The sequence below is a fragment of the Silene latifolia genome, chromosome Y, assembly GCF_048544455.1.
Source record: "Silene latifolia isolate original U9 population chromosome Y, ASM4854445v1, whole genome shotgun sequence".
NCBI lineage: Eukaryota > Viridiplantae > Streptophyta > Magnoliopsida > Caryophyllales > Caryophyllaceae > Silene > Silene latifolia.
Genome location: NC_133538.1, coordinates 47,715,839 through 47,730,078, shown reverse-complemented (window position 1 = coordinate 47,730,078; position 14,240 = coordinate 47,715,839). Strand labels below are relative to the sequence as shown.

The 14,240-nt window shown below is 40.1% G+C and overlaps 1 protein-coding gene and 1 long non-coding RNA gene across 2 annotated transcripts in view; both read right to left on the bottom strand.

Moving 5' to 3' along the window:
* Positions 1 to 625: 625 nt before the first annotated feature.
* The window catches only part of LOC141633370 (MADS-box protein CMB1-like), an 85,318-nt gene continuing 71,703 nt past the window's right edge, over positions 626 to 14,240 (bottom strand). Inside the window, exon 8 of the mRNA XM_074445859.1 lies at positions 626 to 963. Within this exon, the coding sequence (XP_074301960.1) occupies positions 879 to 963 (85 nt within the window). The 3' untranslated portion in view covers positions 626 to 878. The remainder of the gene's footprint in view (positions 964 to 14,240) is intronic.
* LOC141633373 (uncharacterized) lies at positions 1,147 to 7,717 on the bottom strand. The gene is made up of 2 exons (XR_012538142.1): positions 6,808 to 7,717; positions 1,147 to 2,134 (listed from the first exon to the last, which is right to left on the bottom strand). It is a non-coding gene; the product is annotated as an uncharacterized LOC141633373 (long non-coding RNA).

Here is a 14,240-nt window from a genome sequence, read left to right as displayed (position 1 = left end):
TTCAGATTTATTTTGGCAGACGATATTTATCAGGACGGAGGTAGTACATAGCAATGATGGTTACACTTTTTTTTATATCACAAAACTATAATCAAAGTTATTGTAGGAAAATAAAATGAAGATAAGGTGTTGAATTACATAATAAAAACTTTAAACTTGTTGGGTTCAACGACTGTTTAGTTGAGTTTGAATTCGAGTTTTTTTATATGCAATGCAAGACACTTTTTGAGATTTTCATATGGTTTTAAATAATTTTACGCTTATTATATTTGCTACCCCAGATTTAAAATCCTGGCTTCGCCCCTGGGGATAGTTGCATCCTTTATTCGCGCGTGTTCTTTGCATGCGTCTTTGGTAGTTTTATTTGTGTTTGTTTGTTTGAAACGTAACAAACATGTTTATCCTATTTTAACAAACTTATCATTACATGTATGTCATGTATAAATAAGAAGGAAGTTAGTTAATCAACTTTATAATTTTCAGATTTTGTCTAGCAAAATAAAATTGATAAAACTCCATTAAGTAATCTCTTTATGTTTGCCTAGATGAAGAGGGCCTCAACCGTCATATCCTACAAGGGATTTCGTGTAACCCAAGGTATGAAATAAGATCTAAATACTCTTAAGGAAAGGGCGCTCTTCGTGAATCAATTGATATCCAAGTTTACGATCATTATCACTGTTACCCTATACCAATTTTTCCTTGGTTTCTTACAAGATATTACTATGCAATGATTTATTTGCAGCTTGTACAAGTTCTGGATCATTGAATGTATACTAGTAAAACTCCAATACTGTTTAAATTATTTGCATCACTGTTTAATCGAGTATTTCGAAAATGGAAGATAGGGTCTACAATAAGGAATTTGGATTATTGAATCAAAGCATCCATCCTTGTGCATATCCATTAGCATTTTGAGTTGATGTTGTGGCGTTCATGTGATCTTCTGTCAGTTCATTGTACCTGTCAATGAAACAGTAATAACTTATTTTCAGTTATCAAAGTTGAAGACAACCTTAGATCGACATTCATGGCCTCGTATGTGTGAATCATGTAAATTTACCACATGTACTTCCTCCGTTCCGGTCATTTGTTGTCCTTTGGTTTTGGCACAAAGACCAAGGAAAGTGGAGGGGGCCAATTATAAGTTGACAAGTGGAACAAATTGAGTGTGAATGATCAAATTGTTCATCAAATGCAATTCTAAAATAGAAAGGACAACAATTAACTGAGACACCATAAAATGAAATAGGACAACAAATGACCGGGACAGAGGGAGTAATTATTACTACAACATTTTAGTTAAAAACCAAAAATGTCCCACAATATAGACGTGTCGAACTCAAACCATACAAAAAGAACCTAAACTTCCATTTTCTTTAGCGATATGGACCCAAACATTGATTGTTTAGCAATAAGGATCTAGCCCCTCATTTCATCATCGTTCCTCGAGCGTCCTTTTCTTTTGATCTCTCCTTTATTTATTTATCTGCAAATCTTTCCATGCCTCAAAATTTCTTTAGCTTTTGTTCAACATGTCATCAGTCATCAGTTCTCATTCTACTCATTTTAGCTATAATACTCTATTTGAAAGAATGATCGAATTACTAAGAACGAAACCAGAAGTTCTCATTCCCCAGGGTTAGATGCTTAGGGCAGAAAATACTAAAGCTTACAGAATGAGATCCGATATCAATGCAAGTCCATGAACATAATGACACTGAAGATCATGGAGTGGAAGTTATAGAGATTGTCGATGATGATGATTTTAGAATGGGTGGCTTGATAAGGGTGATTGAAGCCACAACAAAGATGAAACAATGATGGAGAAAATGGCTTCCTTTGCTGGTGGTGAAGGTTGAGTTTGGTGATTGCTTAGGTCGGGTTTCTATGGTGGTATGTCACTACTATCTCTCACAGGTTGGCGTATAGCAGAAAGGGAATGTAAAGTTTGAAAGATAGAAGTGAAAGTATAGGTCCTCTTTGTATGCTTAACCCTCTCGAACTAAGTTGTGTATCAAAGAGTTGAACCTTAAACATGTCTACAGTCTCCTGAACTTCTTGCATTTAGCATCATCTTAGTAAGTCGCTTTTTCTCTTATCCTCTAAATTTTGGTTTTCAATGGTGAGTTTACTGTTGTAAATTGAATGAATGATTTCAGAAAAGAAGAATTTGCAGAGGAAGATTTTCTGTATTGATTGAGTGAATAAAACTGAGCAAATACAATGACTTAAATAGCAAACTAACATCGACAACTAACTCCCTGCTTCCTCTCGCTCGACTCCACTATGCATGACTGAAATCATGCCTACAAAACAGCAACACCACTAGCTCCACTAACTAACACCCCATGACTTATTCATCCTAACAGAATGCTCCCTGAAAGATAGCCAGGAACATTGACTCAACAACAAAATGAAATATGACTAAGTAAATGTGTGTGTGTGAATTATATTTTAACACCACCCCTTAATTCAGACACACCAACTCCAATCCTTTCCACGAAGAACTGATGCTTTGCTTGAGACAATCCTTTTGTGAACAAATCAGCATTCTGAGCATTTGTTCCACAAAACTGCAACTCAACTTTTCCTTCATTCACAAGTTTCTACGATGAAATGATCGTATCTCAATATGCTTTGTCCTAGCATGAAATGCCGGATTCTTTGTCATTGCTATGGTTGACTTGTTGTCACACCATAGCTCAGTTGCATCCTTCTGCTCATAGCCAAGATCAGCCAGCAATTTTCTCAGCCAGACAGCCTGCCTACCTGCTGCACCAGCTGCTACATACTCTGCCTCTGAGGATGACAGTGCCACTGTCTCCTGTTTCTTTGAACTCAAGTGACGGCCCAGTACCTAGGCTAAACACGGACCTGTGGTGCTTTTCTGTCATCAATGGACTGCCGATCCTTTGTCTGTGTAACCCACCGGCTTGAGTTTTTCGCCTTAGTATACCGGATGCCATACTCAATCGTCCCCCTTACATACTTCGAATTCTCTTAGCGGCTCCCATATCTTTGTCTTGTTGGATTGTGGAGATACCTTGACACCACACTGACACAGTAAGCAATGTCTGGTCTAGTGTGAGTAAGGTAGTTCAGGCCACCCACAAGACTTCTATACAGCTTCTCATCTGCACTTGGTGTTCCATCATTTCTTTGTAGCTTGTCATTTGTATTCATTGTGTGTGACTACATCATCTTCCTTCACTTTGAACTTCTTCAATAAATCCTGAGCATACTTTCTTTGGCTCAGAAATATGCCTTGCTTTCCCTGTTTCACTTCTAGGCCAAGAAAATATTGTAGCAAACCTAAGTCAGTCATCTCAAATTCTCCCATCATTGATTTCTTGAAATTTTCTAGGAGTATTTGAGATGAGCTGAAGTATATGATATCATCAACATACGTAACTACAACCAGAAACCTTGATCTTTATGTCTCTTGATGTATAGTGTTGGTTCATTTTCACTTCTTTCAAAGCCATCCTTTGCAAAGAAATGATCAATCCGCCGTACAGGCCCTTGGAGCTGTTTTGATCCATACAAGGCTTTCCTCGGTTTGTAGACCTTGTTTTCTTCACCCTCTTTGACAAACCCTTGTGGTCGCTCAACATACACTTCTTCCTGCACTCACCATTTAGAAATCCGACTTGACATCAAATTGATACGGAAGACTTGATTTGTCTTTGCTAAAGCCAGAATGACCCTAACAGTTTCAAACCTTGCCACAGGTGAGAATGTCTCACTGAAGTCAATGCCTTCAACCTGTGCATACCCTTTTGCTACCAGACGAGCCTTGTGCTTCTGAATTGTTCCATCTGTGTTGAATTTGGTCCTGAAAACCCATTTCAGACCAATCACATTCTTTCCTGCAGGAAGATCAACCAAATCCCAAGTCTTGTTCTTTTGAATTGACCTGATCTCATCCTCCATTGCAACTTGCCATTCTTCTGCTTCTTTGGCTTCAGTAAAGCTTGAGGGTTCTGCAGTCATAAGAGCAAACCCACAAGTTTCATATATCTCGGTTAGTGACTTCATCTTTCTTGGAGGTGAATCATCAGATGATTCAGATGACTCAGGTGTCTCTGAATCACTGCTGCTGCTACTTCCTGGTGGAGTAGTATTGTTACCATTCTCCTCATGTGGTTGTTCATTTGAGCTCTCAAATGCGAACACCCTTTGATTTTCTCCACTGGTTAACTCTTTCTGCCAACTCCACTGAATTTCCTCATTAAAAACAACATTTCTGCTAATTATGACCTTCTTATTAGTTGGATCATACAGCCTATAAGCCTTTGATTGAGTTGCATAACCAATAAAGATGCACTTAATTGATTTGTCATCTAATTTGGTTCTCAAATTTAATAAAGAGTATGCAACACAACCAAAGATTTTGAGATGGCTTACTCTTGGTCTTCTGCCTCTCCATGCTTCATAAGGAGTCATGTCTGCCACAGCTCTTGTTGGTGAAATGTTCAGCAAATACACAGCTGTTGCCACAGCTTCAGACCAGAATTCATTTGGCAATCCCCTTGCCTTAAGCATGCTCCTTGCCATTTCCACCACAGTCCTGTTCTTTCTCTCAGCCACTCCATTTTGCTCAGGGGTGTAGGGTGCAGTTAGCTCCCTTTTAATTCCATGAATTTCACAGAATTCATTGAACTCCTTAGACACAAATTCTCCCCCTCTATCAGTCCTCAAAACCTTAATTAATTTCCCACTTTGATTTTCTACCATGGCTTTGAACTTCTTGAAATTCCCAAATGCTTCAGACTTGGTTTGTTGGAAATAGACCCAACTCATTCTGCTGAAATCATCAGTGATAAGCAAGAAATATTTGCTTCCACCTAATGACTCAGTCTCCATTGGACCACACAAATCAGCATGGAGTAGCCCTAGACACTCACTGGCTCTCCATGTACTTTCAGTTGGAAATGAAGCCCTGCAATGCTTTCCATACACACACCCTTCACAGACATCAAGACTACCAAGCCTAGGCAGACCATTCACTAACTCCTTGTTTCTTAATAATTGTAAACTCTGCATATTAAGATGGCCATACCTCAAATGCCACAGTTTAGCATCATCATCTCCCTTGACAGTCAATGCATTCCCTATTTTCTTTGTTAAATCCAAAGAAAACATTCTATTTCTACCCATAAATGCCTTAGCCACAATTTCATTTGTTTTCTTATCTCTCACAACACAGGATTCACTATCAAAAATCACAGAATATCCACAGTACAGTAGTTGGCCTACACTTAGAAGATTATAGGCTAGCAAGGGTACATACTGAACATTGTGCAGAAGCTTTATGTTACCTTGCTCAGTTTTGACAGCCACTGTACCCATTCCTTCTACTGATAACTGTTTATCATCTCCCAATCTGACTTTGCTCTTGACTGATTCATCTAGCTCTTTGAACAATGCTTTGGTACTTGACATGTGGTTTGAGCACCCACTGTCAATATACCAAACATCATTCTCTCTGACTTGTGATCCTTGTGTTGTTATGAACAGTTTCTCCTCCTGTTCTGCAAAATTTGCCTTGCCAGCAGTTCCCTGCTCACCTTCCTGATCTCTCTTCTTTTTCCAGCAATCACCTCCTTATGACCAGGCTTGTTGCAATAATAACACTTCAATGAGCTCCTTGATTTTTGCTCTTGGCTTTCAGATGACTGGCCAGAGAATCTTCCACGTCCCCTGCCTCTGTAGCCTCCTCTTCCTCTGCCTCTACCTCTTCCATGGAACTGATTTGATTTTTCCTTGGAAGAGTCATCCTTGACTTGGAATGCCTTTTCTTCTTTCTGTTCTGAGGATTTGTTCAGCCTCTCCTCATGAGCTTGAAGTGAACCCATTAGTTCATCAAGTGTGTAAGTGTCCAGATCACTTGTTTGCTCAATAGCTGCTACAAGATGATCAAACTTTTGTGTGAGACTCCTTAGAATCTTCCCCACCACATGCTCATTTGTCATCTGCTCCCCATATGCCTTCATTTGCTGCACCACTTCAGTCATTCTGGACAAATACTCTTGCACAGTTTCTTTGTCCTTCATGAGGGCAGTCTCAAACTCCCTCCTCAAGGATTGTAGTCTTACTTTGACTACTTTCTTATCACCTACATATTCTTTCTGCAGAATATGCCAGGCCTCCTTTGATGTGGTTGCAGAAGCAATGCGAGGAAAGATCTCCTCATCTAAGGCCTGTTGGAGTATGAACAGAGCCTTAGCATCTTTCTTCCTCTTGTCCTTGAGAGCTTGATGCGGTTCCTGCGCAGGTTTTTGTCTTCAAACCCCTGTCTCAACCAGTTCCCACGATTCTCCCGAGATTTGAACAATGTTTTCATTTTCAATTCCCAAAACCGATACTTGACACCCTTGAAAATGGGCAAAGAGGAGAGGCCATTGGAGCTTGATCCATTGGTCGACATGATGTTAATATTCCCTAAAACGAACCTAAAGACCGATACCACAATGTTGTAAATTGAATGAATGATTTTAAAAGAAGAATTTGCAGAGGAAGATTTTCTGTATTGATTGAGTGAATAAAACTGAGCAAATACAATGACTTAAATAGCAAACTAACATCGACAACTAACTCCCTGCTTCCTCTGCCTGACTCCACTATGCATGACTGAAATCATGCCTACAAAACAGCAACACCACTAGCTCCACTAACTAACACCCCATGACTTATTCATCCTAACAGAATGCTCCCTGAAAGATAGCCAGGAACATTGACTCAACAACAAAATGAAATATGACTAAGTAAATGTGTGTGTGTGAATTATATTTTAACATTTACTGTTATTCATTTAAATTTGGCAGATTTAGATCTACACTTTTTTTTTCCATCAGCTCAAACTATTAACTCCATCGATTCTGTATCTTTCAAAGTTTGTTTATTTCTTTGTGACATTGTTTTCTATTACTCTGCCAAGTCCAACCTTCCCTCTAATACGATAGCTACTTATATTTGTATACAAATTGTTGAACACGACGCCGGTCATAAACCAATAAAAAAGCTTAGTAAGTATTTCTCTTTTCAGGCGTTAGTACTTCTATTTAGCCAAGGGATTAGTTACTTCTGTTTTCTTTCAAATTGTGGTATCTTAGACTAATTTCAGGTTATGGTCACCTCATATTGTCACACGCTCATACTATTTGGTCTCTTAGATATGTGTCTCTTAAATGGGTGTCTCATACAGCCATACTCTGACGTTATAGTCTCTTAGAGTGGGGCTGGATTTAGGGAGCAAGGGAGTACTGCTATTTTTGGGGTGATTGACGTCTAATTAGCTGTACTAATATTCGAGACACAAATATATTAGTTTATGATTAATGAGAGCTTATAGTTAGGGCGAGGATCGTCTAAGCAGACAGTATTACTCTTGCCCTTGTTGTTCAAGTAACTTCTACATGAAGGGACCGTGGCACATCACATGTAGCAGCGGAAGACGGAAACGCGGTCCTCCTGAGACCTATTGCATTTAAAAACTTGTAAAATTGGATAAAGGGACACATACTTTATGTGTAGACAATAAAATTGGTCTAACCCCGAAAATACGGAGTCTCTAGTGTATCCACACCGGTAGATAAACTAACGTTCTCAACCTTTGAGACCACCTCGGATATAGAGAAAACACTTTTCTCACTTTTATTATATTTATGAGAGTATGCGGGATCGGAACTCTTTCCGATTGTATGTGTACCTTATAAAACCAACGAAACCTTACTATTTATAGCAAGGAATTTCTTGGCCAATAAGCAAGCCTTAGGTGAATCATTTTCTTAACCATTAAGAATTCATCACAATAAGGTACACGTAGCTTCATGGATATGTATGCCAACTCACCATGACACATCCTTAGTCTTGCTAAGGAATACAAGTACCATCAAATAGCACGTGTCCCGTTAAGATCAAAGTAATACTTTCGATCCACTTCTCATATAAATGTCTTTCCGATATTAACTATATTTTCGTGTTAGCGAACAATATAAAAATATGTCGTCGAGATTATTTAATTAATTATCTCATAATAAATTAAATAACTGTAAACGTTAAATACCGACCGTAAGTGTGTGACCACATAGGTTCATCACTAAACCGGTAATAATTAATCTCATTAACTATTAATCGAGGTTGGCGTCTAACAACACTCCCCGACGGCCGGATAGCGTGAATAATACCAATATTCACTGTACTAGAACCTGGTAAAGGACACTGTATTTATTTCCCTCCGTCGTTCCAACTCCGGATCGTCCTAGGGTATGGTTTGACTGTCAACCCCCACTAGACGACCACTATGTTACATGTCGAACATTATTGGTCGGGAATGACTTTAAGAAACTCCTTTCTTAAATCATTCGTCTACCCTGGCCAAGGTTTTTGATATGACCACTAAGATTAATGACAACATAGAGTTCAAACTCATTACCTTGAGCTGACGGATTCCATCTTGACTCATCATTAATTGCATAGGTACTCAATTATACCCAATGACCATTCAACTAGCATTTTTACACACTAGGTGTCCGGTATCTAAGTACAATAAGTAGTCTATTAACTACAATGATGATCTCAGGTCAAAGGATAAAATATACAACTATTCCTTAAGAGAATTTCCATATTGACAGTGCATAGGTAATAATAACCATTTGGAAAATCTCACTGTTGATCACGTTTAATAATCATATCTCCATATGCATTATCTATATTATAACTTAATGAATGAGATCCATTAATACTCATCTTATGAGTGCCGTTATCAATATATTGGTCTATCCGGATTATCATAGTCCCATTCTGATGATCCAACGACCAAGAACACTTTTAGACTAAACTTTATAATACTCGACTCTCATTATCATAATCTCCATTATGATGTCAAATATACCAGTTTAATCAAGGACTTATCATCGTATTAATACCTTAATAAGATAATAAGAAAAAGCCATCTAATTATTAATCTCCATTAATAATTACAATGTATGAAATTTGTTCAAAAACGTTTCATAACGATTGCTCTAGGGCATAGTTCCAACACTACACCAAACTGAGATCCCAAGAAGAAGCATTTGTTCAAAATCTTTATTAATGCGGTTCTGTTGAATGTCTTATTCACTCTAGCACTAATCATTTAACTGGGGAAATTTCAAAACGAAACTTAAATAAGAAGCTTCATAATATCTTCTATTATAATCATCGACTTCTGAATGTTGATTGTGGTGTCTGCACTTGCTACTAAGTGCTTATTAATGAGCCCTTGGGCTTTTAAAGTTGTATTAGGGGAAACACCAACCAGTCTCGTTTACATTTTTTGGCGTGGAAAAAAACCTTGAATTCGAAAAACCGATCTTAAATGTGTTGAGTTGATAACAGGCGATCACTCAATATGAGTAACCTAAAAACCTGATCAATCTCTATCGAACTGAAATTGAGCCGAGTTTAGGAAAAAAAATGAATGTAAGCTTGATAAGCGTAATAAAGACTCAAAACCATCATAATTGGTTCTCTATTCTATTAGAAAACACTACTAAAACGCTGAAATGATAATATTTTTATATGAAATGTAGTTGTAGGAGGAAATGAGGCTACACGATGTTAATAATATGAATGACAAAGTCTAAGTTCACTTTAGCTCAATGTCTACTGTGCAACAACCTCATAACAACTAGATAATTAGCACATGTTGTAACTAGTCAATATTTGTTAATAACTAACCCTAGATTCTAGCCTTTAGTTACCTTGCTTATAGCTTACTGTTAATACCTATGTTAGTATAAATTCATAAGCTTTGTAATTAGTTCATTCATTTAATATAATTCATCAATTGAAACCAATACTTTACATGGTATCATTCCGACTTACGATCCTAACTATTCTTCTTCTCACTCTTGCATTTGACAAACAAACACCCATGGCCAACTCCAACAATCTCGTTCCTAACATCGACGAACCCAACAAACCTCTTATATCGATCTCGTTCCCAACCTGCACGAAACTAACCCCTACGACCTATCGTTCTTGGCGTTTCCAAATAACCCGACTCCTTCAAGGCTTTGGTTTATTCGGTTTCCTTGATGGATCCAAAACCTCACCACCTCACCTTTCACACCCTCTGCTCATGCGACTGTAACCCGTCACTACCCCAACCATTCTCGGCCACACCAGTCCACAACCCACCACCCTACTGCCACCCACACTCCAACCCAAAACCGCCAGCCCTACTATCACAACAACAACCACCGTGACCACTACGACAATCAACCCAAACCATTCAAAGGGAAATGTCAATATTGTCGCGCTACGGGTCATGTTATTAGTAGTTGCCCCGATTTTAAACGCGACTACCCGAATGTTGTCTTCCTTCCACCACCACCTCGCCAAAACCGACCCTATGCCCATACTGCCACCGTCTCGCAACAACCCAACACTTCTTACCTTATCGATAGCGGAGCTTCACACCATGTCACGAATGACCTCCAACCTCTATCTATGCACCAACCCTATGATGGACCCGATGACTTAATTATCGGCGACGGCTCATCCCTTTCTATCACTCATATTGGTTCATACTCTATCTCTACTCCTACTCACACTCTTATTTTTAATAATGTGCTTGTTGCACCAACTATTTCACGCAGCTTACTTTCCGTTTCTTAATTTTGTCTCGATAATCATGCCACTACCTTTTTCTCACAAACTTCCTTTTGTTTTAAGGAAACTACGACGGGAGCGAACCTTCTTCAAGGACCATGACGGATCCTATCAATGGCACCCGTCTCCACCAAATCCCATCGCAAACTCAGCCGTCTCCAACCCTATCAGCTTGTGGCACAAACGCTTAGGACACCCTTCTTTAGCTACTCTCAAACTATTAAATTCAGCATTTAATTTTCGTATTTCAACCTTTTTACATTGTAATGCTTGTTTAACTAATAAAAGTCACAAGCTTCCGTTTTCCGATTCAACGCTAGCTTCACACGCCCCACTCGACCTTATTTTCTCCGACGTTTGTTGTTCACCTATCTCGTCTTATGACTCATTCAAATATTACATTATATTTTTCGACCACTTTTCTCATTATTTTTGGCTATATCCAATTAAAAACAAATCCGACTCCTTATTAATTTTTAAACAATTCAAAGTCATTGTTGAGAATTACTTTAAGAAACCAGTTAAACAATTTTATTCCGACAATGGTGGCGAATACAAAAAACTCACGCCTACCCTCCTTAACTCGGGCATAAACCACCTCACTTCCCCACCTCACACTCCCGAACACAATGGCTTTGCCGAACGACGGCACCGCCATGTTGTCGAAACGGGTCTTGCCCTCCTAACTCAAGCTCAAATGCCCCTCACGTTTTGGCCACTCGCCTTTTCCGCTGCCACCTATTTAATTAATCGGCTGCCATCCACCACATTAAACAATGACTCTCCATACAAAATTATCTTCTCTCAAAATCCCAATTACCAAAAACTTCGGCCCTTTGGCTGTCTATGCTACCCTTGGCTCCGACCCTACAACAACCACAAACTCGAACCCAAATCGAAATCTTGCGTGTTTGTTAGATATTCTACAACCCAAAGTGCTTACCTCTGCCTTGAACCCGTTTCTAAACGACTATACACCTCGCGTCATGTCCGGTTTATTGAAACCGAATTTCCCTATGTCGAGCTCACCAAGACTTCTCCCTCGACTCTACCCTATCCGGACAAGTGGTGTATCCTAACCCTTCTTATCCTTCCTCCTTTAGTCGACCCCACCACAGCTGCCTCACCACCACCTCCTCCACCCCCTCCAAATACCACGACCCCTACCACCTCCACACCCCTACGACACTCGCCTATTTTGCCTGCCACAACCAACACCGAACCTCCCTCTACACCTACTTCGCCTCCCACACCCCCTCATCTACCCTCTCCTCTCCTGTCACCTCCTCACCACCTCCACCTCCACCACCACCACCACCTCCTAGCAACCGTGTTGTCACTGGACTATGTCACAACATCATAAAACCCAAACCAAAGTACTTTAAAACAGCCAAGACAGCCACACTTTCTTCGGTTCATACCACCCCAACAACGACCAAACAAGCCCTTATTGACCCACGATGGCGGCATGCTATGACCGAGGAACATCAGGCTCTCTTATGCAACCAAACCTGGACTCTCGTACCCAAAACCCAAGCCCCCAATATTGTTGGATGCAAATGGGTCTTTCGAGTCAAATACAACGTTGATGGAAGTATTAAACAACACAAAGCGAGACTCGTTACCAAAGGTTTTCATCAACGACCTGTCATCGACTACTCTGAAACTTTTAGTCCGATAATTAAACCAACTACTATTCGACTTATTTTGACCATTGCCATAACTCAAAAATGGCATCTTCACCAATTGGATATAAACAATGCTTTTCTACAAGGTAAGTTACATGACTATGTTTTTATGACACAATCACCCGGATTTGTTGACCCGGAAAAACCCGACTATGTGTGTAAACTTCAAAAAGCTATCTGTAATACCCATCCTTTTAGGGGCTCGTTGACCGACGTTGACCGACTTTGGGGGCAGGTAATAGCTCTTAGTGATACGTGCCAGAGTTACCTTATGTCTTGATTGCCTTTAGAAATGAGTGGTACTCGATAGAGTAGAGGTTACTCGATCGAGTAGCTTGGGCACTCGATCGAGTAGGGGCCACTCGGTACGTCAGTTACTCAATCGAGTAGCATCTTTCCAGCGAGGGTTTATAGTCGTGTTTTGTTAAAACCGCAAATCATTTCCGCCTCTTTCCCTAAACCTAGATGTCGTCTCTTCCTCTTCTCTTAACCATAGATCATCCCATGAGAGCCTTTAAGGATGCTTGTGCCATAGGAGTGAATTGCTTGAGTCGGGTAGCGGTCTCTTTGCCAGATTTCTACAAGTAGGTATGTCGTCATCATCATCTTTGTCATTGTGTTTTTAGTTAGGGTTAGAATGGTAGTGATAGAGGATTGTATTGTATGTTTAGGTGTTGCTTGATTGATGGGTGTTGCGTGTGTGGACGTGGAATCGCTGCAGTCGCGCAAAGGTAGGTTCGTCTACTCAGTTTCTGTTGGTTGTCTAGTGTGTCGGTCGTTGTTATACCTTTGCTATGATCTTGTGGTTGAGTGTTATGGTAATCGGTTGGTGTATACTGTTTTGTTGGTTGTTGTTGTGATGCAGCTGTCTGTGATTGTTTGTCTCTGGTTCTCGAGGTGCGTCCTCGGCTGAGTGGAGTCACTTGCGGGAGTAGCTTCACGCCCTAGTTTCGCCCTTCGTGGAACCCGCCACGGGAGGGGATGTGCACATTAATGGGACAGGGTTATCGCTCGGTATGATGAGCGGGGCTTAAGTGGGAACGGCTGCGGTCCCCCACTGGCAGGGCTGGTCCAGTGGACAGTCGGTGACGGAGTTTGGTTAGAGTGGTTGTGACTGTGTGTGTGTTTGGTTGTGTTTGTAATATGTTGATAGTTGATTGTTGTGTCTTGCCTTAGTTACTGACCTTGTGTGGTTTGTCTTGTTTGTCTTGTTGTGTCTGTCGTAATCCCTTATGGTGAGCAGTCCGTCTTAGCAGGTGCTGTCTTGGATGCTAGCTGGAGTCCTGGTTGGGACGAGTCCTCACGAGTAATGACAAGAGTAGTATATAGTTGATGAGTTGTATCTTTCATCTGTTAGTTTAGCTGTAACACTTGTAAAATAACTGTAATTGTTCTTTTATCGACTTTTGATGATTACTTACCTCGGGCAACCGAGATGGTGATGCCCTTATATGCTGAGGAAGGTCTAGTTAAGGCTCCTCGGTATATGGGGGTGTCACAAAGTGGTATCAGAGCGACGATTTTGGAACCTGTAACAAATGAATCTAATGAACGTAGTGAGTCTAATAAAATGAACCTGGTGTATGTATATTGGGAGCCCGAGCTAATGCTAGATTTTGGGTGAGTAGGCGCCCTCATTTCAAAATCTTGGCCCCATTGTGCTTAAGCCAGTCACCGAGTACGGGAATGTGGAGTCGGTAAATATGTGCCTAATGTGTATGGTGATTATAATAGATTTGATTGTGGTTGAGTCTCTGTTGAAGTTAGTATGTGCATAATAGTTATGTTAGAATAATATATGGTAAAGTTCCTAATGGAGCTAATAGTTGTGTGTGATACTAATGAGAAACGTGAAGGGTTTTGCGTGATAGAAGTCTGTGTGTAAAAAGG